This window comes from Poecilia mexicana, unplaced genomic scaffold (assembly GCF_051168715.1).
Source record: "Poecilia mexicana isolate PSO_F unplaced genomic scaffold, ASM5116871v1 scaffold_4, whole genome shotgun sequence".
NCBI lineage: Eukaryota > Metazoa > Chordata > Actinopteri > Cyprinodontiformes > Poeciliidae > Poecilia > Poecilia mexicana.
In genome coordinates, this window is record NW_028263373.1 from 6,058,638 (window position 1) to 6,081,713 (window position 23,076).

The 23,076-nt window shown below is 41.1% G+C and overlaps 2 protein-coding genes across 3 annotated transcripts in view; one reads left to right on the forward strand and one right to left on the reverse strand.

Annotated features, from left to right (window-relative positions):
* osbpl1a (oxysterol binding protein-like 1A) overlaps nt 1-1,264 on the forward strand; it is a 40,752-nt gene extending 39,488 nt beyond the window's left edge. For both annotated transcript variants that reach the window (XM_014990117.2, XM_014990118.2), the window contains one exon: nt 378-1,264. In XM_014990117.2, the coding sequence (XP_014845603.1) occupies nt 378-480 (103 nt within the window). In that variant the 3' untranslated portion in view covers nt 481-1,264. The remainder of the gene's footprint in view (nt 1-377) is intronic.
* An 850-nt stretch (nt 1,265-2,114) lies between these two features.
* On the reverse strand, nt 2,115-22,675 carry lama3 (laminin, alpha 3). Its single transcript, XM_014990116.2, has 38 exons — nt 22,123-22,675; nt 21,531-21,641; nt 21,106-21,218; nt 19,833-19,916; nt 19,647-19,750; nt 18,817-18,861; nt 18,600-18,742; nt 18,375-18,485; nt 17,625-17,736; nt 17,365-17,535; nt 16,584-16,780; nt 16,366-16,482; nt 16,124-16,278; nt 15,143-15,242; nt 14,956-15,055; nt 14,738-14,854; nt 14,493-14,654; nt 14,235-14,386; nt 12,516-12,722; nt 12,279-12,427; nt 12,033-12,195; nt 10,137-10,264; nt 9,888-10,038; nt 9,049-9,153; nt 8,828-8,961; nt 8,629-8,746; nt 8,027-8,158; nt 7,770-7,912; nt 7,580-7,687; nt 7,407-7,488; nt 6,231-6,343; nt 5,961-6,141; nt 5,094-5,246; nt 4,776-4,935; nt 4,559-4,689; nt 4,380-4,473; nt 4,198-4,299; nt 2,115-4,122 (listed from the first exon to the last, which is right to left on the reverse strand). Exons 1-38 carry the CDS (start codon nt 22,312-22,314, stop codon nt 3,977-3,979), a joined length of 4,986 nt encoding a protein of 1,661 aa, XP_014845602.2. The 5' UTR covers nt 22,315-22,675; the 3' UTR covers nt 2,115-3,976.
* Nucleotides 22,676-23,076: the final 401 nt, after the last annotated feature.

Consider the following 23,076-nt stretch of genomic DNA (forward strand, 5'->3'; position numbering starts at 1 on the left):
GAGCGGCTCGCCGTTTGGCTGACGTGTTCTGTGTGCTCACGTGACCCTCTGTGTTTTCCAAAAAAACATCCTAATCTCTCAGTGAATGTTATGTGAACGACAGAGAGACTCACAGTGTGAAGATATTTAATCCCCTCCTCTTCTTCCCTTCGCTAAAGCTTCACTCACTGCCGCTGGAAGCAGTTACTCCCTCCACATCCCTTATTTAAAAACAGAAAAAAACTAGAGTTAATGTTAGCTGAAAGCCTGATCTCACATCTAAATAATGATTTGCACCCTGAAGATAAAGCACGCCCGCTCTTTGTTCCTCTCCCTCTGTGATTTGCTCCGGCGTCGTTTGGCGCCGCGCTTCCTAAACGCCTTCTCGCTCTTCTCAGGTGGTTTCAGCAGGGGCCGAACCCCCACACCCGCTCTCAGGACTGGCTCTTCTCCGGCGGATACTGGGACAGGAGCTACAGCCAGCTGCCGGATATATATTAATCCATTTTATGCACGGAAGAAAGAAAAATAAATAAATAAGAAATCGCACCTGTTCGTTAAATATCACCAATAACCGTTTGATTCTCTTTAATTTCTTCTTTTTTTTTTTTTAATTAACTAACTAATAGGCATTTTGGGAAGTTTGCACCTGAAAATCGTGGCCTTACTCTAAGTTATTATGGGAGGGAAAAAGTCACTAATTAAATGTAGTTTGATGCATTATTTGTATTTATACTGAAATACTTTTTTTCTTGACTTTCAGCACAGTGAACTGGAAGTCTGTAGGCTTTTTTTTTTTTTTAGCATTTATCTTCTTTTAAATGTTCATAGTTGTAAATCTGTGTATATATTCTCCACATCTCCAGCCATCATTAGTTATATTCTCCATCACTCTGGACCTTTGTTTCGCCTTGTACAGCTACGGGATTCTTTTAAATCCTTCTTACATTTGACACTGTGTGCTTCCCCTCTCGTTAACTCCCACTTTAAACATAAGCACAGCCGTATTTTTAAAAACAATCATCCCGTCTTTGTGCTGTTTTTATTGAAGCGTGTGTAAAAAAATAAATTGAGCACTTGTAAAGAGCTGAAGTTGGATCTGATTTCTGCTGTTGAACGTTGTACAAACAGTGATTTTTGCTGGAAATCATTTGAACAAAATGGAGGAAAACTATGATTTGAGTCCTCAGAAGAATTTAATTTCACCATTTCTAGTTGTTTTTTTTTCTCCCTGCTTTCATATTGAGCTTGTAAATTTCTTATCTAAATAAAACATTTCAGTCCATGCCTGTGTGTTTTCACTGTTGCCGTTAATAACTTATCAAGTTCTATATTTTTAAATGGTTGATTAATATCACAAAATGTCAAATACCTTTAAACCTTGGATTCTCAGATAAGTTGAGTTGGAGCACAGAGACGAAGGGAAGTTAAACTATGACTTTCGTTATTTATAATGGGTAAAATGAGATTTTTAGCAAACAAATGGAATGAACTTCAATTCTTAAAAGGGCCCAGCCATAATACCAGGAATACAATATTATATGTTTCCATTAGGCATGCAAGTTTATGTCACCAACTACAACTGCAAGAAATGTCTGCAGGTCTGCAGTCATTACACGCTGGTCCCAAAACTTTTTTTTTTTTTTTACAACCAGTACAACCAATCCCTTGATAAGCCCTTGACCATTGAGAAAAATAAATCTCAGTATCGTCTGAGAAACGATATCGACAAACATTTAAACATTTCTCAGTATCGTTCCTCTGGAGGTCTGGACAGTGTTTAAACTTTAAACCTGAACCCTTGTCCATTTCGTTTTGCATCCGCTTCTCCCTCTTTTGCAAAACTGTGATCTCTTTCGACATTTTTTTGGAAGAGATCTTCCTTCTCATCTTCTCGACGAGCTGCAGATTCCCGTTTGCACTTGCTAAATTAGCGTCTTTCCCACGTCTGACCTCCTGCTGACACGTTTCCACTTCTCGCTTCAGTCCAGAAACATCTCCATCATACTCGCAGTCGAGTTAGGCAATAGCAAAAATGGCACAATAATCAAGAACACGTCCTCAAGGATCAATAACCTTTAAATTCTAATGAACATTTAAATACTGGAACTGGAAGAAAACAAAAACACAGAAAATGAATTATGAAGTCTCTGTAAACAAAATTATCTTTAATTTTAGTGATCTTTAAAGGGATAGTTGAGACCAAAGCACCAGACTGATGACTTTTATCATTCAGTTTTTGATAAAAAGAAAAAGAAAAGAGAAAAACGATAAATCAAGCCAATGAAAATGATTGAGTTTCTTTTAATTTATCATCCGATTAATTTATCTATTGCTTATTGTGACAGGCCTAGATTGAGCTATGTCATATAGAGACTGATTTTAAAGTTACGGCTATTTACTATTTATTTAATCTATCAGCTATCCGTTGCATTTTGCCACTCATGTAAATGAATCTATTTTCACTAATAAAGACACACAAATCCTAAATTTCATCCGTCTTTACCGTCTTGCATTCTTGATGGCAGCTCGACAGCAGGCAGCTGGGACTCCAGATGAGCCTTTAAGGCCAAATCTGGTGTTATTGTCATTATGGACCCAAAATTCGTGATGAGCCTCCTGCTCTCGTGTTGAGATCAGACGGAGACGAACTGGCCGCGGTATGTAAAGCGAAGCACTCCATCTGATGGCCAAATGTAGAGCAGCAGGCTGAAACGAGACCAGCTGATGGGTTTCTGTCAGCTGGCTGCAAACCAGAGCTCTGCTTGGAGATGTCATGCATTCATGAGGCAAAACAGAACCACTCGTCTGGTTAGAGCTAAAAAAAAAAAAAAAAAACCTGTTTATTTAAGTTTTACCAACAGAAGGCAAGAGACACTTTTTCCCCGCTCACCATGCCGTATTAAAGCTTGAAAATTAGTTTTGAATACATTAACAGGGGACTGAATTTAATAAACACTCAATTCGTTTTGCTAATAGGCTGCGCTTGGGTGGCTTGTGCAGCCTTTTAAGCGCGTTTCTGTTGGTGCAGTTTTGACTCTTCATTGCTCGTTTTGCATAAGTGTTCTGTTAAAGTCGGTCTGTGCATAAAGCTTGAGGAGCTTAAGTGTGTAATAGTTTTGTTTGCGAGTGGCGGCAGGATGCACGGGTGGGAGGGCTGGAGCGTCGTCTGCAGGGGAGCCGAGCCAAAAAATAAAAAATAAAAAAAATCAAGGCTCTCAGTTTACCAGTTCGTCTAGTGCAGAACAGGATTTTAGCCCTTTACTGTACGCATTTTTTCATTTTTCTTGGTGCGAGAACACGAGGTTTCTCCTTTTGTTTAAAAATGAACATGTCCAAAACGTGGTAGAAAACGAACAGTTTTTATATAATCATCAGTAGCTGTGGAGCATCTTCACAATTAAGTAAAATAATAAAGTGTAAATAGGTGAATATAGACGCTGACGCTTGAAATATAAATGTTGGTCAATTTTATGGTTTCTTGTACCAAAGGACACTCACTGGCAGGACGCAATGCTGGTAATAGGGGTTTATTGATTATCGTGATAAATTTATCACAAGAATTTTGATTTATTGTTATGATGACCCCTAAAACCGCCTGTATAGTCCAGATTGTTACTTTTGCTATTTTCTCCACTGTTTGTTGGAGAAAAAAAAAACGTATTTATCGATTTATTGATACGGTGAGAGTATCAATTAATACCAATAAATTTGAAAATATGACTGAATGCAGTTATTGCGCGCAGCTTAGTGATACAAATCACACTTCTTTGTGTGACTGGTGTCCTGAAGAAGCATATTGACAACTAATGTTTTTCAAAAGCTGGATTTGTGTTGGTGGGGTTATGCTTTCTGTGTCATGCAGTCACTGTAATCACAATAGTATCACAAAATGTCGTGGTAACACTTTAAGTCCACATCACCCACTCATAGCTGGTAAGACTCGTACAGACTTGGTTCTGCTGACTTTCAGACGGCCGTGTGTGTGCAGACGCCATCAGCCTGCTGGGCATCTGTTCAGGCTCACAACCCCAAACACCTCAGATTCAGTCTCCAAACCAAGAGGCTTCCCGTTGATTTCCAGGAGTCGCAAGCAGCCCACAAACGGGGACGGCACCGGGACTCCGTGTTGATGCGCTGTGCCTGGCACAAGAGAAGGAAAAATACCCTCGGTAAAGGTAAGTCAGCTAAAGCTAATTTTGTTTTTGAGCGACGCACCGCCGATGTAGAGCGTCGAGTACGTGTCGGACGTGGAAGAGTGCGTTTCCTGTTTGGACTCGGAGTCCACCGCTAGCTCAATGACAGACCGCTGTCTGGACACTGAGAGAAAACGACAGAGACATGGACAAAATCTGGCCAGTCTGTGTGTAGGTTTTAATCCAACACGACGGCAGGCCCACCTGTAACCGCGTGAAACTTTCCGTCACAGAGGCTTTCACGAGGCGCCACCGTCACGCTGACGGAACCTGTAGCGTCATTCAGCCCGACACCAACCTGGTTCGACAATACATTTTGTAAAACTGTTTTTTTTATGAGCCATTACATATGCAAATTAGACACGAGCGCGAGCAATTATTACCCCGTTTTCCATTAAGTACACGTGAAGGCTGCTTGTGCCGTCGCTTCGGAAATGGAAGAGGAGACCCGTAAGGTGCTGAGGGCGCATCTCAAAGGACAGCACAAACCGAGAGCCATCAGTGAAGAAGTTATCTAGAGAAAAAAATAAAAGATGTGCGAGAATAAGTTGCTATGGCAGCAAAGCAGCACAACGGGACCAGCAAAACACGAGGACAAACCCAGGAGGACGTGACCTCCGCCAAAGAAGGTCCCCGTTTCTGTGAGGCCGCCCGAGCAGGGCAGGATGTCGCGGCTGGAATCAGGTGCGGGAGCAGCGACGTTATTCATCCTGAAATCCCGTAGACAGCCGATGACGCCGTCTGCAGGAATGTCGTGTCCCTGAGGAGCCAAAGAGAAAAGACAGAGGTCATCTTTTTGTACGCTCTCGGAAACTTTTGACCTCATATAAACATGTTTTCCTGTAGTTTTGTTGCAGTGGTCAGTAGGAAAATACAAATCAATAGAAAATGGTGGCTTTGCTCAAGTTTGATACGAACAACTTTAGTTGTCTTCCTTTGCGGATGCCCTCCCAGGTACACAGGGCTGCGCAGCTGTAGAGACGATCCCTCGCTGCCGGGCAGCTGGCCGTCGGGGACGCGGACTCCGTCGACCAGCAGGTGAAAAGTGCTGTTCTCCACGCTGAACTCAACCTGTGCGCACACCAACGGTCCGAATAAGGTCATATTTTTGTACGGACTTTGACTAGGACAGTCCAAAAAAATAAATAAATACAAACTTCATTTTGGTGTACAACTCAGACGTGGAAGCACACAAAGACAATACCATCAGAATTTTCAGGTGAAAAGGGGAATCACTACCATCATGTTTTAGTATGTTGTTTTTTTTTTTTCTTTTAAAGACTGTAGTAGTTTTGCAGCAGATGTAACATTAAGCTTTTGTCTTGTCTGCTCTCCCCAGAGGTCCAGGGGATCATCTAGGTCGAGTTTGAAACGCTGGCTGGTGGTACTTTAGGAATTGCTCTGTGTGTTTTGAGAGTGTTTTCCTTGTTGCTTCACCTTAGGAGTAATTTAATAGTAGGGGGCCAACTCCTGAGAAGGCCCACCACTGTTCTTTCAGTTTATAGATAATGTCTGCAGCCTCAAAGCCTATAGAATAGCTGTCTAACTTTCCTTATCCCTCTTCTGTTCCTAAAATCCTTTGAAGAAATCCTTTGCTTTTTCAGAGAGGCGAAGAGTTTTTTTTAAGTTTTTTTTAAAGGTTCTAATGCTGACTTTTACATTAAATTTTTCATGTCGTCTCCCTCTGTCATCTTGAAGTCGCATCGATTACAATGCAATTAAATAGTCGTGCCAGTGCACGTTCCATCTTTTTTGCACAGTCAGGCTTTAGCCTCTTCTCGTTACCATGTGCCAGCCGCCGTCATTGCTCTTCTTCTTGTGTTGGATGACTCTGTCTTGTCCGAGCGACATCCTGATCTTTCCGTTAGCCATGTAGAGAGCCAGGCGGGGGACGACCCCTCTTCCTGCTACATGAAGGATCAGCCCTTTGGATGAATTAGTCTTTATGTGAAGAGAGAAGTGAGGCCTGAGATGCACAAAGACGATGCATTAGTGGGATCCCTTTGTGTCTGCGTAGACGGATGAATACATACAAAACGATGCGTTGTATTTTACCTGTAGTTAAGTTCTTCTTCAGGGAATGTGTAGCTGAGCCAGCTAGCTTCAGAGAACTGGTGTTCATACTGAGCCTGTTGACGACTGCAGTGGGTGCCAGCCAAACTCTGAAACTAACACAGAAAACAAGCAGAAGATGTAATAAAATGGCTAAAATTAAAGTATCAAGAGATGCGGAGAAAATAAGTTGATGTGTATTTCAATAAGCTCTAAAATCTGATCATGTGACTGGAATGTGTGACATGATCTACTCAGACCTGTGTCATTTATGTAAAGGAGATAAAATCACCCATCTGTATCACTATAATGTTATTGAAAACATAACTACAGTGTTGCCGTGATTTGCTCATCGATGTTTGAGAAATTCTTGAGTCTCCCGTGGCAACCATTCAGGGGCGCCTAAACGCTTGCTCCCACAAAGCTCCGCCTATTTCCACAAAGCTCCGCCTTGGAGCTGAGCTTCCTCACTATGTAGCAACCCTCCCCCACAACTCAACCACTCAGCTCCTCCAGACTAGCGACAGCAACAATTAGCAAACGCCCGGTGGAACTGCACATCTACTGAGCTCATTTTACAAACTACTTCTCAATCCAACTCTCTTAAACCAATAAACTAAACCATGAAGTAGTAATGACTGAAATTACATGCTGAAGCCGGAGTCTTGGAAAGAGCTTATTAAAGAGACAGAACCCCAATTTCAAGGTGTCACATTGCAAAGTCAAATTTATTTTAAGTCATGCTTGATATGTTAAGCATCTTTATAGCAAATTAAGGTAACATACTTGATTGTGCTATAAAATGACACTATGAGCCTGGAAAATACATAATACCACTCTATTAAAGCTGCATTATGTAAGTTTAATTTATTTTATTTTATATTTATTGAAACGGTCCATCTTGTGATAATCTGTGAAAAACAAATCAAGCTCCTTTTCCTTCTCCAAGTGCTCCCATGCGCTAAAACTATAAACAACCAATCAGAGGCAGGAGGAGGGTCTTAGTGCTGTCAATCATGCATGTGTGCACACCGTTCAACAAGTCGATGTCTGGGGCAGATTATTATTTTTTAAATCTCTAGGTTTTATTTCCTAGAGTTGAAACAATGAGTGTGGAAGAACGATCATAAAAAAAAAAAAACCTGTTTATTTCTTAAGATTTCTGCAACCAAAACACACCTTTAAGCTGCACCAACCAGGGAAAACGTCTGCTGTGTGCGACAGTGAACTGAGATCAGCAGGGATAAATTTAGAGTCATTCCTGCAAAATATTACACAACATTTAAATACCATTATAAGTCTTTTGCATAATGCATGTCGAATAAGTAACTTTATTTATGACATTTTCCAACCTTCTTGCATAAAGGTTAGCAATGCAGCCTTTAAATTTCTCTTCCGGCTGTGTAATGTGAGGTTCTTGTTTCTGAATCACATTCACATTATCAATGCTGAGAACCAGCCTAAGAAAAAAAAATAGTAAAGTGTAAAAGTAACATTTCATTTGCATTAAGACTAAGATAATAAGAGGATGACATAGCCTACCCTGTTGGCCTCCCCTCTGCAGAAAGGTAATGCCAGGCTCCATCATTGTACCTTTTGCCAGATGTTACGGTATAATTATACCTCCTGAATATTAAAAAGCCATCAGTGAGGGAGAGCTGGAGGTCATGACCGGAGGTGAAGCTCTGCAGAGAGAATATTACAAACATTCTGATTTTTTTATCCTTTTTTATCGTGGTTGAAAAGCTGAAAAGCGCCGGCAGCGAGGCGAGGGTGGAGGGTGGGGGGGGGGGTGTTACCTGTGAGCCGCAATTAAGCAGAACAGCGTGCCTGGATGTGCTGCTGAAGCCCAGAGACACTCTGGACTGTCTGCTGCAGACAAACAAGGAATCGGCAGGAAGAGCCGAATACACGGCGGCCACACGAACGCCCTACACAAGCCAGACACACGCTGGTGTTAGAGTCCGGGGCGAGACGTTCCCCGTCTGCACGCAAACAATTTAGATGATGTGGAAAAGGGAATAAAAAAAATAAAACATTTTACGCTTTAAAAATTGAGGCTAGGATGAATGGCAGTGTTGTTGATGTATCTGTTAAATCAAAACCAGATTTAGTTGTTTATGTTAAACTGGTCACAGTATTTGTGGGGCTGCTGTGATAACGATAAAAATAGCAATAAACTATTTATTGCTTATTTCTTTAGGTAACTGCTCGGCAAAGCCTTCACAGAACAACAAATGCAAATAATGTTCTTGAAAACCATTCCGGTTTGACTTGGGCTTCTTACCGAAACAAGTGCTAATCTTAATTGATTTTAGCAAGTCTGCGTATGTTCTTGGTATTACTACACAATGAAATGCTGTCGACCACACCGACTGGTGGTGAAGCACGTTTGGTTTACCAGCAAGGAAACCGGGCATCCACCACGGACACCGACTGTCTTGTCGTACTCGACGATTTCTGCGTCAGCCGTCACGTGATCCACGCATCCTCTCAGCGGGGCTGCCGTGATGTTGTGTCTGATAAGAGCAGCAAACTCAGCTGAGGAAGCCAGCCTAACAAGGCGATGCTGTGAATGCGGCGGATATCTGCCGTCTTACCTCCGTCTGAGCCAGGCTGGCAGGCCTCCCATGTACCACCGTGTGTAGTTAGTCTGGATATGATCCGTGTGGATCTGCTCTGATCCGTAGCGCACGACAAATCTGTCGGCAATAATAACCTCAAACGTCTTCTCCTAAGACCGAGGAGGAATACAAAATGAGGCACGGCGTGCGATGTTGTTGCGTTTCCAATCAACAATCCAAATCTGAGAAAATCTTACAAACAGAGAAACTTGAGCTGAACTCTGGTTTCTGAGCTGTCGGCCGCCTTGTTGACCTTCGAGCACCAGGAAGCCTCTTTCTACACAGACACAGAAAAAGGACTCCTGGAAATAAAAAATAAAAACAACATGACATGTAATTTGCAGATGTATTCATTTCCCTTGGACTTTTTCCACATTTTTCCATCTTTAAACCACAAACTTTAATGTATTTTATAAGGATTTCATGTAACAGACCAACACAATGTGACACATTAACATCTATCCATCCCTCCAGTGGCGACCCCAAAGGAAGGGCCAGAGGGGCCTTGGGCCCACCAAATGCTGGCCACTCCATTGGCCACCCAGAGAATATCCATACAGAGCCATATAGAGTCATCTTCAATCAAGACATAAATCTAAACCCCCCAAAAACATATATGTGTATATATGTAGCTATTTCTGTAGCAATGCCACCCCAAAATTTTCCATCCATCCATAATCTCCAGCAGTCATTGGGCAAAATTGTCCCAATGACTGCAGATACAGATACACACCAGACAAACAACTATGGTGTATTTTTCAAATTTTAACAACATAATCAAGAATTCTTTCATCCATTCACACAATCCATGAGTATTTTTGGACTGTGGGTGGAAGCTGCAGACCCCTTGCAGTCATTAGGTGGGCACGCAAACTCAATTCAGAGAGAGTCGTATAAATATGACAATCTGTGCAAAATTAGTATGAAAACTTTTGCAAGGTACTACAGATACACACCAGTGGCGACTGGTGTGTATCTGTCTAACCAATCGGTTAGACCGATTTGTCTTCAGTTCATTTTAGTAACGGACACATACTTCATTTCCGATGTAGAACAAAAGGGCGTTTGTCTCTCGGCTGCTCGTGTTGAATCTGAACAGCCGCCGCTTCTCCTGCTGCGGCTCCTTTAAGAAGGCCATGCGGTAACCTGTCCCGTCATAATAATTACACAACTCTGTCTGAGGGATTCTGAACAGATAAAAACAAAACAAGTATCTTAATCATTGTCTTTTGTTTTTATTCTCCTTTTCTTCAGACAGCCACGGCTATTTATAAACCAGTCTTACTTAGCGGTGCGCTGCTTTGTCTGCATATTGACAGCACGCTTGTAGTTGAAGAGGTTGACAGGAACGTCGTTGATGTAGGAAAGTTTCATCGCTCCTCTGTACTTAGGATACCGCAGCTCCTCTGGAGGCTGAGGAAGAGGGAGAATTTAGAAAAGAGGCAGAAAAATACCTTGAAACACCATAAACAGGCTTCAGATGATGCCTCTCTGACTCAAAATCGCTGTGCTCACAGGAATTTCTTTCCATTAACCTTTTAGCCCGAGGCATCTGAAGCTGCACTGTGCTCATTCCTGCCACGAGAAAACAACTGTCAGCCCCTAATTGTTCCATTTCAGCCCAAAGCAATGACCGTCATAGTGCGTCAGATAAATGTGGAACCCCGGCCGGGGAGAAGGAAAACAGCGATGGTAGAAGAGAGGCAGTAATGGACAACATAATGCAGAGAGTTAATCTCTAGTAATCTTAGTAAGCACACTTTAGGAGAAAGAGCTCTGTATCAATTCAAATGCGTTAGATTTTCTTTTCCTTGATGTAAATATAGGCTCTGGGAATTTTCCTTCCCAAATTAAAATCCTCCTCACTGTGTGTGTTGCCAGGATAAACATGAATCCATACCCAAGTCAGAGATCAAGTTGCTTTAAACGTTTTAATCGTTCCTCAGACTTTAGATCTGGTAAAGTCGAGTAGCTTTTCCAAATTTGAGGTTCAGAACGCACGATATTTCTGGAAAAACATGTTTTTCCGTCTTTCCTATTCTGTGTCGGGGCAAAGAGAAAGTCACGCGTCCGTGTCGTGAAACGTGAAGTCAAAGGTTTGAACCCCAGGTCGACGTAAAATGAAGAACACGCTAAGAGAGTTATTCAGGTGCATGTTTGTTGCTTTTTCTCCACTCCTAATAAATGCAATTAAATTAAAGATTTACAGTGGCATTGCGCTATTGCAATAAAAATATTTATTCTTTGGTTCTTTACTGTAAATAATCTTTAACATTTGACCTTTTCTGTTCCCAGAGGGCATTGACTCCTCTTCTCTTTGCAAAAAAAAATAAAAAAATCCTCTCGAGGGGGAAAAATTTTTTATTTTATTTTATTTTTTCTCAAAACACTGATTAGATTCTCAAAGCTGAATTTGTGTTTCTAAAAGTCCAAACTGTTGTTGGAGCATTTTGTGTAAGCCACCTGCGGCTTCGCTCGACACTCTCATGAGACAAAACGAGGAATCAATAAAGGTTAACTTCATTTAATTAGAAAAAATCCTTAGTTAAGTTACTTTAAGAAAAATACTGAAAGTGAATCTGTGATTATCCTGTGAAATAACACTGTGCTCACATTAAAATGCACACATCAGGGGCGGTCGGAATCAGTCACAAATTTAGCGACTGATTGGGGCCCCCTGCTGGCCTGGAGGCCCCAGGAGACCTTAAATTCACACAGAACGATGTACTTAGTGCACATCCTGTAAGAAGCTTAGGACTCATGTTAACTGACTCTTATTTTCAACCAGCTTTTGTAAATTCCTGTAAATATTGTTTAATAGTCTGTTTTTTTTCCTGATTGTTTATGGGGCACAAAAATCTTCAACATGACACTGCTGGCTTGGATTTTCATTTGGGTCGTAGCATCAGATGCAAACATGTTTTCACTTCCCCCTCTATGGGTTTGCTTCATTTCAGTTTCGTTACTAACATGTAAACACCGATCAGCATTAGATCTGATATCTTATGATCATTTAAAGAGACTAAAAATGTTATACTCCACATCTTAACGCGAGTCAGTAAGCATGAAGGGCACGTTTTGTCTCACAGGAAGTCGTTTCCTGTGAATACTGTTGTGAAAACTAAAAATATTGAAAAACAGAACACAAAAATAAAATAAAATAAAATAAAAAACTTCTTACGTGGAACTCCTCTGGATAGCCTCCCACGTAGAAAACGGCACGCTGTGAGTCAAGGATCATCACGCCACTCGTCGTGTTGGGCAGGTTCTGCTTGGGAGGGAGGCTGACGGGTTTCTGTGATGTGAAGTTTTTTGTGATGCTAACTGTAGCATCTTGGTAAACTCTGGAAAATAAAACCAGCATGGCGGTTTCACCACCAATCGATCCACATTCGTGTGTAAGAAGCCTCTGTTTTGTGCGTTTTACCTTTGGAAGACGATCCTGTCAAAATAAGAGGAGCTCGTGTTGCCCGTTGATATTTGACTGGTTTCCACCTCATGAACAACTCCGCCCAACTTATAAAGACAAATCAGCTTTGTGTTTCTGACGACCATCGCAAAGTAGTCTCCAAAGGTCTGGACATAAACAGAAGCATAAATAAATACACATGTACAGAACTTATTTATTGGAGGTATTTTTTGTGCTGGAAGAGTGAGGACTCACATCTCTGTTACCCAGATAGAGAACAAAGTGGCTGCTTTCATCTCTGTTTTTGTGCTGCCGCCGCCGCCGCCTCCTTGCTGCGATTGGATCTCCGTGGTGGAGACTGAGCAGCAGATCAACGGCTGTAAAAGCTTTTATGTCCTCCAGGTTTCTCGGAGGGTGGAGCTCAATGTAGCTCTTTCCATTAAAGGTGGTGGCAAGAGACAGCTGTGAAAAGATCCAATGTTCCAAGTCTTGAGTGAAAGCATTTCACACGGGGCTGTGCAACTACGACTCTCGAGTATAATCATCAAAATCAGGACCGGGGTCCGGAAACTAACCCTGCTTTGTGAGAGGGGGGAAAGGAGATCTTTTTTTTTTTGGCAACAGTTAACAAAACTTACATATTTTAAGCTTTAGTGTATCAATTAACGTTGGTATCTTCTCACTGGTTAATCTACTCCCCCTCATCTAGTCTAAATCCAGATTAGGTGATCCAAATTAAAATTTCTACCATCTTAAAACTACAGTTTAAAAAAAAAACACATTGTGGTGGTTCTTGGAAAGGCAATTTCATGAAACTTTAAAATGTCATCACATTAGCAGTAGATGGTGTGGCAGGTAAGGAGGCAATCATCAGTAATCTTGTGTGAAATATTCAGAAGTAAACATCAGAAACATAAGACAGGCTTAGGGTCACTGCTGGTTTCTAACTGGAAATACTTTAACTTTTTTGTTTTCATTCACAGAGGAAGAGTGTTAATGATGCACCGCCTCCAGCCTCCATATCCTGTGTAGGTTTAAAAAGTTCAAAAAACAGAATTTGCACAAACTGCAACGACTGAGAAGGCGGCTCAGCCTCTGAAACCGACTAAACTGTATTTAAGACAAAATATTACAAAACATTACCTCTTTATAACCTTTTAAAAGATTTCCACTTTAAAACTCTTGGGTCATCTCCAACATCTTGGTTTGGACCGGTGTTTGTAATGTTAAGGGATACAAAACCCATTAAAGTTTGTTAGCATACCTAGCAAACCATGAGATTTCCCTTTTCAAGACATATATTTATAAAAAAAAATTATCTTATGTACATTAAATGTTTACTTTCAAACTCTTTCAAATGTGCAACGTAACATGTAAGTGCTTTTACAATCTGCACTCTTGGTTTAATCACAACAGCGCTTGGGGGCCCCCTGCTGGCCTGGAGGCCATCGGCAGTGGCTGAATTTTCTGATTCCTTGTGCCAGGATTGCTAATACAGGTTCTACTATGCATTTGATTTAAGGAGAAACTGACATTTGTCATTGTTAATTTTTGATAAAGGCTATCACTGCAGCTGTCATTGCTTTTTAAACATAGTGAATTAATTATCACTTTCCCAACTGGGTGCACCCCGACTTTGAGTAGTTGAATTTCATGATGTAAAGATCAAAATATCTGAGTAAAAATTGATCAACAAAATTAAAAAAAATTGTACTCAGGCTTTAATAAGCCAGTAAATAAATGTTTTCTTTTTATCTTTCAGAACAACACTTCTGTATGAAATCTAAAATGAAAATATAAGAGCGTAAATTCTTCAGAGAAGCTTTTGAACATTTACTGATTCTCAGTAAGTCCCAATATAAACTAAGAGTCACAACACTTCTATCACAAACATCTATTCTTTTCAGGAGCTAATGTGCTCACAGGAGCTCACAGGAGCCCGAAAAGAAAGAGAAAACAACAACACTTACTTACCCTGTTAACAAAGCTTCTCGTCTCGTCTATGATGTCCTTGATTCTCTCTATGCTCTCTGTTACATTGGCGGACGCAGACGTGTTTGCACCCAGAGCCTGCATTTGTTCAAGCTTGTCTTCCAACACAGGCATTGCTCTGTTCAACCTTTTCACTAACACACCCACAAAATAACAGCATCTAAATCAAATTGTTTGACTGCAAACACATTTATTCCAGCTGTTAATCAAACATCTAAATTGTTTTCCTGTAATGCGTACCAGCTCGGTTTGCAACAGTCAGGAAGTTTCCACTAAAGCTAGCCGAGGGGATTCGGCTCATTTCGAGGCTAATGTTACCGAGGCGCTCCTTTACTTTGCTGACTTTAGCGTTTACAGCAGAGGTTGTTATTTTCACAAACTCTACAAGGCCTTTGGTATCATCTGAAAGAAAAAAAAAAAAGATGCTGTAATCTCATATAATCCATCAAATATATGTACTCGTGTGTTTTGTGAGCTGCACAGACCTCTTTCAATCTGTCTGATGCTGCCGCCAACGTTTAAGACGCTCGCTTTCAACGTTTCTGCCTTTTTCTCCTGCTTTCTCACGCCGTCCCTCTGAGCGTTCAGCGCACGTGAAACCGCTGTGCAGAAGAAACGGAAGAGATTGGAGTTTCTGCCCATTCAAACAGAGACGATAAACTCCACGTGCGGCGGATGAGGCTTTTTTTTTTTTCTCAGAGACTTTTGAAGCGCCACCGAGTGTCGTTGGCTTCTGCGTGTAAATCAGCTGAAACGTCCTCCATCTCCTCAGCGCTGATGATCAGACCTCCCTCCTTCACGTCCTAATTTATTATTTCAGGATGGCATTAATGCCGCTGATGATGAACATTCAGACACTCATCAAGGGTTACTGAAAGTGCTTCAGTTACCCTTAGAGCCTGATTTGCCGCCTGCGAGAGCCGGGCGACGCCGTCGTGAGCTCCAAAAATCCTGAGCAGCTCTCTGCTGTTGGCCACATTTTGAAGCACTCTGCAAGAATATTAAAGATATAATGTTGTTCAGTTTATTCCAAAAGTATCCATAGCCCCCCTTTCCACACATTTTACCACATCAAAACCATGAATCCAATGTATTTCAATGGGATTTCATGTAATAAACCAAACTGAAAGTAACGCACATCTGGGAAGTAGGGATGAACCGATATTGATATCCGATATTAACATTGCTTTTATGGCTGATAACTAATATGTAGCAATACTGTGTACATATTACACAGCTCTGGAAAAAAATAAACAACTTCACTGAAACCCATTGAAAACCTCATGGCTATTCCACCAAATGTTGATTTCTGAACCCTTTCCAAGTTAAAACATTAATATTGTTGTTTCTAAATTAATTTGAACTTGTTTTCTTTGCATTATTTGAGGACTGAAAGCACTGATCATTTCTCACTTTCTGCAAATGAAAACTAAATTTATGCTTTCAATTTCGTAGGCTGTCTGTAGTTCATAGAATAAAATAACAATGTTCATTTTACTCAAACATATACCTGTGAAGAGTAAAATCAGAGAAACCGATCATTTTAAGCGGCCTCTTCTCTTTTTTTCCAGAGCTGCATATTTAAATGGCAACAAGATGGAGATAAATATTGACTCTTAACATCAGTCCAATTTATTTATCGGACCGATATCAATAAATTACTAATATCAGCCGATACCAATGTCTCTGCTGATATATCGTGCTACTGGAAAGTGAAAGTAGAATTTTACAAAACTTACTCAGAAAACTGAGCTTTGAATCGTTTGGGAAACGGTTTCCCACTATTCCACTTTCCTCCACTTTGTGTTAAACACTCTCGGGTATCTTGAAATTTAACTTGCGTCTCCAAAACCCACATGATGCTCACATACTGTCGTAACTCCGCTGCTGCAGCACCCAGCTCCTCTGCGTGCTCCTCAGCCCGGGTCACGGCGTCCGTCTGGGTCGCACACTTCCAGGTCGCGTTTAGTTTTCCAAAAAGCTCCAGTTTGCCTCCGTCTACCTGAGCAGCAAGACTCTCCTCTTCCTGCGATGTACGCAATGCGAGCTAAGTTTAATAAAAGCCTGAACATATGTGTTTTCAGTTGTGCCCTGTGAAAGGGAGTGTGCTTACGTTTTTAATTTTCTGAGTCATAAAAAGGGCGTCTTTAGTTTTCTTCATCGTATCGTAAATCCGTTCCATCGCAGGCGGCAGCGAGCTTCGTTCTCTCCGCAGCGAAGCCAGAGCGGTCTGTAAAATAATGAACAAAAGGTGCAGAAAATTGCAACTCCGCAGACAGTAAATCTATAAGACTGCGTGTCAGGGGTATTTAACCCCTACATGTTGCTTACCTGCAGATGTTCTAGACCGGTGGCGCCTTCAAGGTTAAGCCTCTGTGTTTTCTCGACTGTCTCCTGAACAGACAGCAGCTGCTCTGCCACTGCCGTCACAGAAACGTTTGAGGCCGTCAGTACGTCTGCAGTCGGCTTCAGAGCAGCCTGGACGGTTTGTGAGAGGTCGCCAATGTCGGCTCTGATGTTCTCTAGCACTGACGAGACAAAAAAAAACTAACATTACATTACATTAACTTACTGTTACTTACTTACAATGTAGCAACATTTAATAGGTGGCTATAAACAAGCAGAGTTAGCAAAATGTCCAACCATAATAACCTACATTTAATAAAACACCATAATATTTAGAGTCAAAGTGAAGTCTGTCTGGAAAAGAGTTTTGAGATCAACAAGCAGAGGAGCCACACTAGTCAAATGTGGACTGAATTATTCTACACTGTTTGTTATGCCATGTGTCGTCTCATCTCATGGGCTGGATGTGTTGTTTCAGAGTTGGTAGATAACTAACTTTAGCTCTGAATGCAGAAAAATCTTTCATATTTATTCCCAATTATTATTTACCACACATTTGCATTACTGCTCAGTACAAGCCTTAGTTTTTGATCATCAGATTCTGCTTCCACATTGGGAATACTTCTGACTCCCAGGTAGATTGTATAATCTTGTTTGCACAGCGATAATCCAACGCGGCACAGAGACCGGCAGAGACACAATCTGAGCTCCTGTCTTCCTGTCCCGGCCTTAAAAAGCAACCAATAAGCAGATAACGATCTCTCACACATGCGGGCCCCGTCCTGCTCGCCGTCCGCTCCGGCCCCCTGAATGGCGCATCGTCTGTCTTTAATTTCCGCCATGATTTGCTCAGCTTCCTCCATCATCTGACTTTTCTGACCGTCAGAAAGAGAACTTGAGACGTCATGTTTCGGTGAAGCTTGCTGCTCTGCCAAACCTGCCAAAGTAAATATTTGGACAATGTTCACCTTGACTAAACGTGATTTTTTTCTTTTTTTTAAATCAAACACTACAAGGAGTTTTAACCATTTGCTGCGTGGATGAGGGCCACAGCCTTGAAGAGAAGGTCTTCCACCTGGATTACGGTTCTGTTGACGTTCTTTAAGGCCTTTTCAAGATCCAAGGTTATGTCAGGCATCTGCAACATTTTAGAAAAACAGTTTGAACAATATTGATTTTTTTCCCCCCCCATCTCACACTAATGTAAAATGTTCAAAGGTTATGAAAAATGATCTGTAAAATATGCAACAAGTAACCAGAGGCCAACAGTGTTTTTAATGACACCATGATGAAATACCTACTATATTTAACATTAGAATTACAGACAAATTAAATAATACAAAACAAAGTGGGGATCAAATATTGTTGTCAAAGAATATTTAGAAAAAAAATGTATTAAGTGGAAATATGTACTTTTTCCGAGTTAAGGAGTTATTGACTTAAACTCCTATGTTTTGCTGAAAAGTAACTTGTAAGTTAGTTTTGTCTTATTTCAAGTGAACTATGTTTTCACTAGAAAATCTTACCAAGATTATTTGGTAAGATTTTGTGTGTTTTGCAGAGTACAAATACAAATATATGCATTCCACTCTCCAGTACACATTAAACATATCTTTGCCAGCACAAGAACATTAGCAAGCCCCCAACAATGCCTGGTTGTATACCGTATGTCCTCCAAGACAACAGACCTCAGCTGGGTTAATGTCAAATAAAATCCGCTACATTTGGAACATGTTCAAATCCAGTTTTCTGACTGCCAAATTTCTCCACTGGTACCTCATTATTTTGGCGAGTCAGGTCATTTCCGACCAGAGCGATGTCCGCCTCGAGCTGCTCCACGTTTGGGTCCAGCCACCTCACAGCACCGCTGTATCCATCAACCCGAAGCTGGTGATGATGGAGACGAATGCGCCCAGTTTCATGGAGAACATTGCAGCGCAATGGGGGGAAAAAAATGGCCGTGGTATGAACTCCTGTAGGAAATGTTTTATGAGCCCGTACCTTTGTTTGCGAGGCGTCAGCCTCCAGCAGGCTCAGCCCGGGGAGGCCGGCGGTAATGTTCAGCACCAGCTGACACAGCAGAGCCAGTCCGCCGTCCTCTTTCTCCAAGTCCACCAGCAGAGCACAAGCACAGCCGTCACATCCTGTCACAAAACACGGGCTTTAATGTCGACTCTTCACGTCCAAACTGTAAAATGAACTCTGAGCGTTAACTTGCCGTGGCAGGGATCGCCGCCGCTGCCGTTAGCCCCCGTGGCGCACTCTGTCAGAGGGATGAGACGATAAGGTGGCTTGAATCACATCAGGGCCACGTAATCTGACACTAAAAGCACCGCTGAGCCTGAAAGGACTGCTGAATAAAGTCCTTGGTGGAGCCGCAAACACCTGACGGTGTAATTTTGATTGACAAGAGTTGGAAATAGTTTAGTATTACAACAGGTCGTTTATTATTCTTCAAATTCTCCTGGTGTTGCAGCAGCTGTCATAATGCCATGTTGTTAAAACAGAGAGGTACCTGAACCTGTCCGGACTCCGGCCCTTCAACGTCACTGAGTTAAGGTCAGTTTATATAATATTTAACTTTTTGCTATAGTTTTCCAACAGTGAGCCTCTGAGATTTCTTTTTACCTCCCTGTCCATCTTGTGATAAGATAAATATGACTCCTCATCCAGCCTTGTGGCCACAGCTGAAAGAGACGGGGGCCTCTACATGTTCCGTCACATTTACAAATGACTGATGAACTGTGAATCAGACACTCTGAAGAACTTCAAAATGTAGAAATTTAGATTTCAAGAATACTTTAGTTGCATTTCAGTGACAGAAATTGCCAATAATGGTAGCAATTTTTCAAAAACGATTGTCTCTTAAAAGTGTTTTCCACTCCCAACTAATGAAAAGTGCTAAAAAAAAAAAAAACATTAAAGGGCTGTTTACACAATTTTTCTAGGGGTGTCGATGTGTAAAAGGTGCTGGCTCTGGTTACATCTTTAGATGTCATGTTGTTACTTCAAATCTGATTTTCGTAGCTAAAATTTGTCCCCACTCACCTCCAGTCAGAGAGTCACAGCCGCTTAAGCTGCTGTCTGCGCAGCTGCAGGGTTTGCAGGTGTCTCCAGGCACCATGGGGTTACCATAGTAGCCAAATGCACACCTTCAATGTGAAGATGTTTGTATACAGTGTAAGTTAGTAAAGTTCAGATGATTATTGTTTAAATACCGAGTTTGTGCCTCACCTCTCGCAGCGAGCTCCACTGTAGCCTCTTTTACACAAACACTCAACAACTCCTGGGCTGACGTCGAGGCAGGCTACCGCAAAACTGCAGGGGGGAAAAAAAAACGTATTCAAAATATACAAATATGTTAATAAAAATATGTGAAACTAGAACCTATAACAGATCATTATAAACTGTTGGCATTGGTACAGTGACATAGATAATTTACAATGCGACTGCTCTTGTATTCACACTCTTAAAAGCTTTTGATTAGTTTTCAGTCTGTCGGCATCATGCGGTTTGACCTGACAGCATTTTGCAGAGATTCCTTGGGGAAGTCGTCTGAATCTGTCAGATTCTGAGGGTATTTCTTGTTCACAGCCCTCTTCAGGCGACCCCACAGATCTTCTGTTAGACTGACATCTGAACCCCGAACAGGGAATCATAAAACTTTCATTTTCCTTTCACGAGATCTTTGTTTTGTTGATTTTTGACATAAGTCAGGACAGAAAATCATCTTCAGCTTTCACAGCAGACATCTGACTACCTCTAAGTAAAGTAACCACAGAGAATGATGCTGCCACCACCCTGCTTCAGTGTGGTTATGGTGTTCATTTTAGTGAACATCAGTCCTTTTTGTCCAAAATACCTTGTGAAAATGAACCGAAAATGTATATGTGCAATTTCATTGGATATCTCAAAAGCTTTAGGGAGATTTCACATGTTTTAGGCTTTTGTCTAACAGACTTCAGTGTCCCTGCACCTTCCCTCCTGTATTCTCATTATATTAGAGATCAATCCATTTTTCATACCGTCATTGTTCTCCCGCATGTCCTCTAGCTACCAAAGGATTTATATTAACACAAAGGAATGTTTTGAAAAATTCTCCTAACTCTTGAATTCCACGATGAGATTATTGTTGATCCTTTGAGCTCTCGGCAAACCGTGACTTCAGCTTAAAAAAAAAAAAAATGCATCCGAGAAAACGGCGGAAAAAATCCTACTATGACATCTGAACTTTATTTAATTGTAATCGGATTAACTATGAATGCTGAATCAAAAGTTGCTTTATTAAGGTTGTGTATCGGGTCACTGTAGCATTTTGCTGTTGTTGTTTTGTCTGCCATAGTTTTCTTCCTTACAGATTTGTTTGAGTTGAATAACTGCGATTGTCTCGTTTGTCATGTCACAAACTTTAAATGTTAACAAGTGTATGTATGTGTGCATGTGCGTGTGTGTGTGTGTTCACTTTGTAGAGCCACTGTAACTGTAATGTTGGTCATTAGATGCTGACTTGTTGTGTGTGGAGGGACAGGGACAGGCTCGGCAGGTCCTGTTAGCAGCGTGTCCGTGGAAACCCTCCCTGCACCGCTCACATCGATCCCCCACGGTGTCAAACCGGCAGTTCTGGAGGTCACACAGACAAAACATTTTTCCCACAAGCCTTATGATGAAGCATTTTGCACTTTGCTTGTGAGCGTACGCTTGAAACCAGATATCTACGTACAACAGATAAAAACAAAAAAAAAAATTTCTCACTGTCTGAAGCTATGTCAGAACAAAGTTTTTTTTGTTTAGTTAGAATTACACAAAATTACTTCCATTTGCTACATTTAAGAAAAGTTAGTGAGAACATTTTTTTTTAGATATTATCATAGATAACTGTTTTTTTTAACTGTATATATCTGGTTTCAACTGGATGTGTATTGAAGCACCGACCATGCAGTTCCCTGTTTGTGCATCACACAAATCAGAGAGTCCGTTGCAGCGGCATGGCACACACCGTCCCTTACTTGGTCCTGTTCGTTCTCTGTAGAAGCCAGGGCTGCACTTTCATGCAAGACAAAACAAAGCTGCATGACCTGGTTCATTTCACATGCAAGACTGAGGTGAGCTGGTGAGGAAAGTTATAAGGAGTGCTGGATTTCTCTGTAAGCAATTCTGACATTACACCTTTTCATTAAATGTGGCTAGACGGGTGATTTACAGTTTGCTCTTGCATTGTTTTGTCTTCCTTTGAGACATATCTGTCTTATTTCCGATCAGAGACAGCCTCTCCATTGAAAATAAATCATTTAAAATCTAAATATGCCATGGGTGGGGATTTTTTTTTTGTGTGTGTGTAACTATATGTACTGAAATATTGAAGCTACAGAATTGTGTTCATTCACTGCCTGGCACAAAATATGGCTACAAGCTCTAAAATTTGATTGCAAGTCACGTCTTTTCATTTCAGATTATAAAAATAAAACCCCATTGACCTCAGCACGCATCACATTTCCAGACAAAACCTCTAAATTTGTCGATTTACCTCGGGGACAGCACTTGCTGTGTGGTCGCTGACGGAGGGATCACAGAACTTTTTCGTGCCACTTTTCTTCCAAAGCCACCGAGTGTCTCTGTCGTGCCAGCCTTTTGAATTGCTCTGAGCACAAAGGCAAATTGGAGCAAAAGAGAAAAACAACCACAGTGCAAAGCAAAGCAAAGGCGCTTTCTGCTTCATTATGCGTCTTTCAGCTTCGCCTCATTAGGCGAGCTGTGCAGAAATCCTTCTTCTTAAGAGCAATGTGTCTCTTTGTACTGCAGGCTACGCGCTGCAGAAAGTGAACCTTGGAGCTTTTCGGGGTGAAAATAAGTTTAGGTTCAAAGTTCACCGAGGTGTGGCCACACTTGCAGGCATGAATTTGTTCAAAAAAGCAGCGGAAAATGAAGAAATTGTATGAAGCGAGATGAAAGCAGGAGAGACGATGAGATGAGAACCGATTCTTTGCCAGGTGGGAAAATATATTAGTAAAAACAAAACAAAACAGGAAGCGTTTAAAAAATAAATACTAAGCTACAGATGTTAAGTTAAAACAATTCAGCAATTTTAACCTTTTATTTTCTGTGTCAGTCTTGAATTCAGCTTTAATCATTAAACTTGGTCATAATAAAATGTCGTTATCCCTTAAATTAGCCATTGGTGCAGAACAAAAATGTTCCAATCGTGGAACAATATTCGAGTAAAAGTTGTAAACATTGGCTAACATATCTTCGTAAAATATCTTCTTCAACATGCAAATAAGACAGTTATAAAAATGTATTATTTTTATTAAAGCAAATTTAAACGAAGCTGGAAAAGAAAACGTAGCTAGTGAGCTAACATCCTAATTTAATCTGTTTTATGGAGATGGAGAAGATGTTTTTTTTTTACATGCTAAATATTTAGTCCTTGCTCTATTGTCACAACACAAATGCCAGAAGGCAATTTTTTCCCACTATTTTG

Excerpts from the sequence above, each read along its gene's own strand:
- lama3 (XM_014990116.2), bottom strand. The coding sequence starts at position 22,314 with ATGAAGCAGAAAGCGCCTTTGCTTTGCTTTGCACTGTGGTTGTTTTTC. Across the intron at positions 21,219-21,530 it reads CACAAACAGGGAACTGCATG|AACTGCCGGTTTGACACCGT; the intron begins GTCGGTGCTTCA and ends TGTGACCTCCAG. Across the intron at positions 7,688-7,769 it reads GCAGAGGGGAGGCCAACAGG|GCTGGTTCTCAGCATTGATA; the intron begins GTAGGCTATGTC and ends TTTTTTTCTTAG.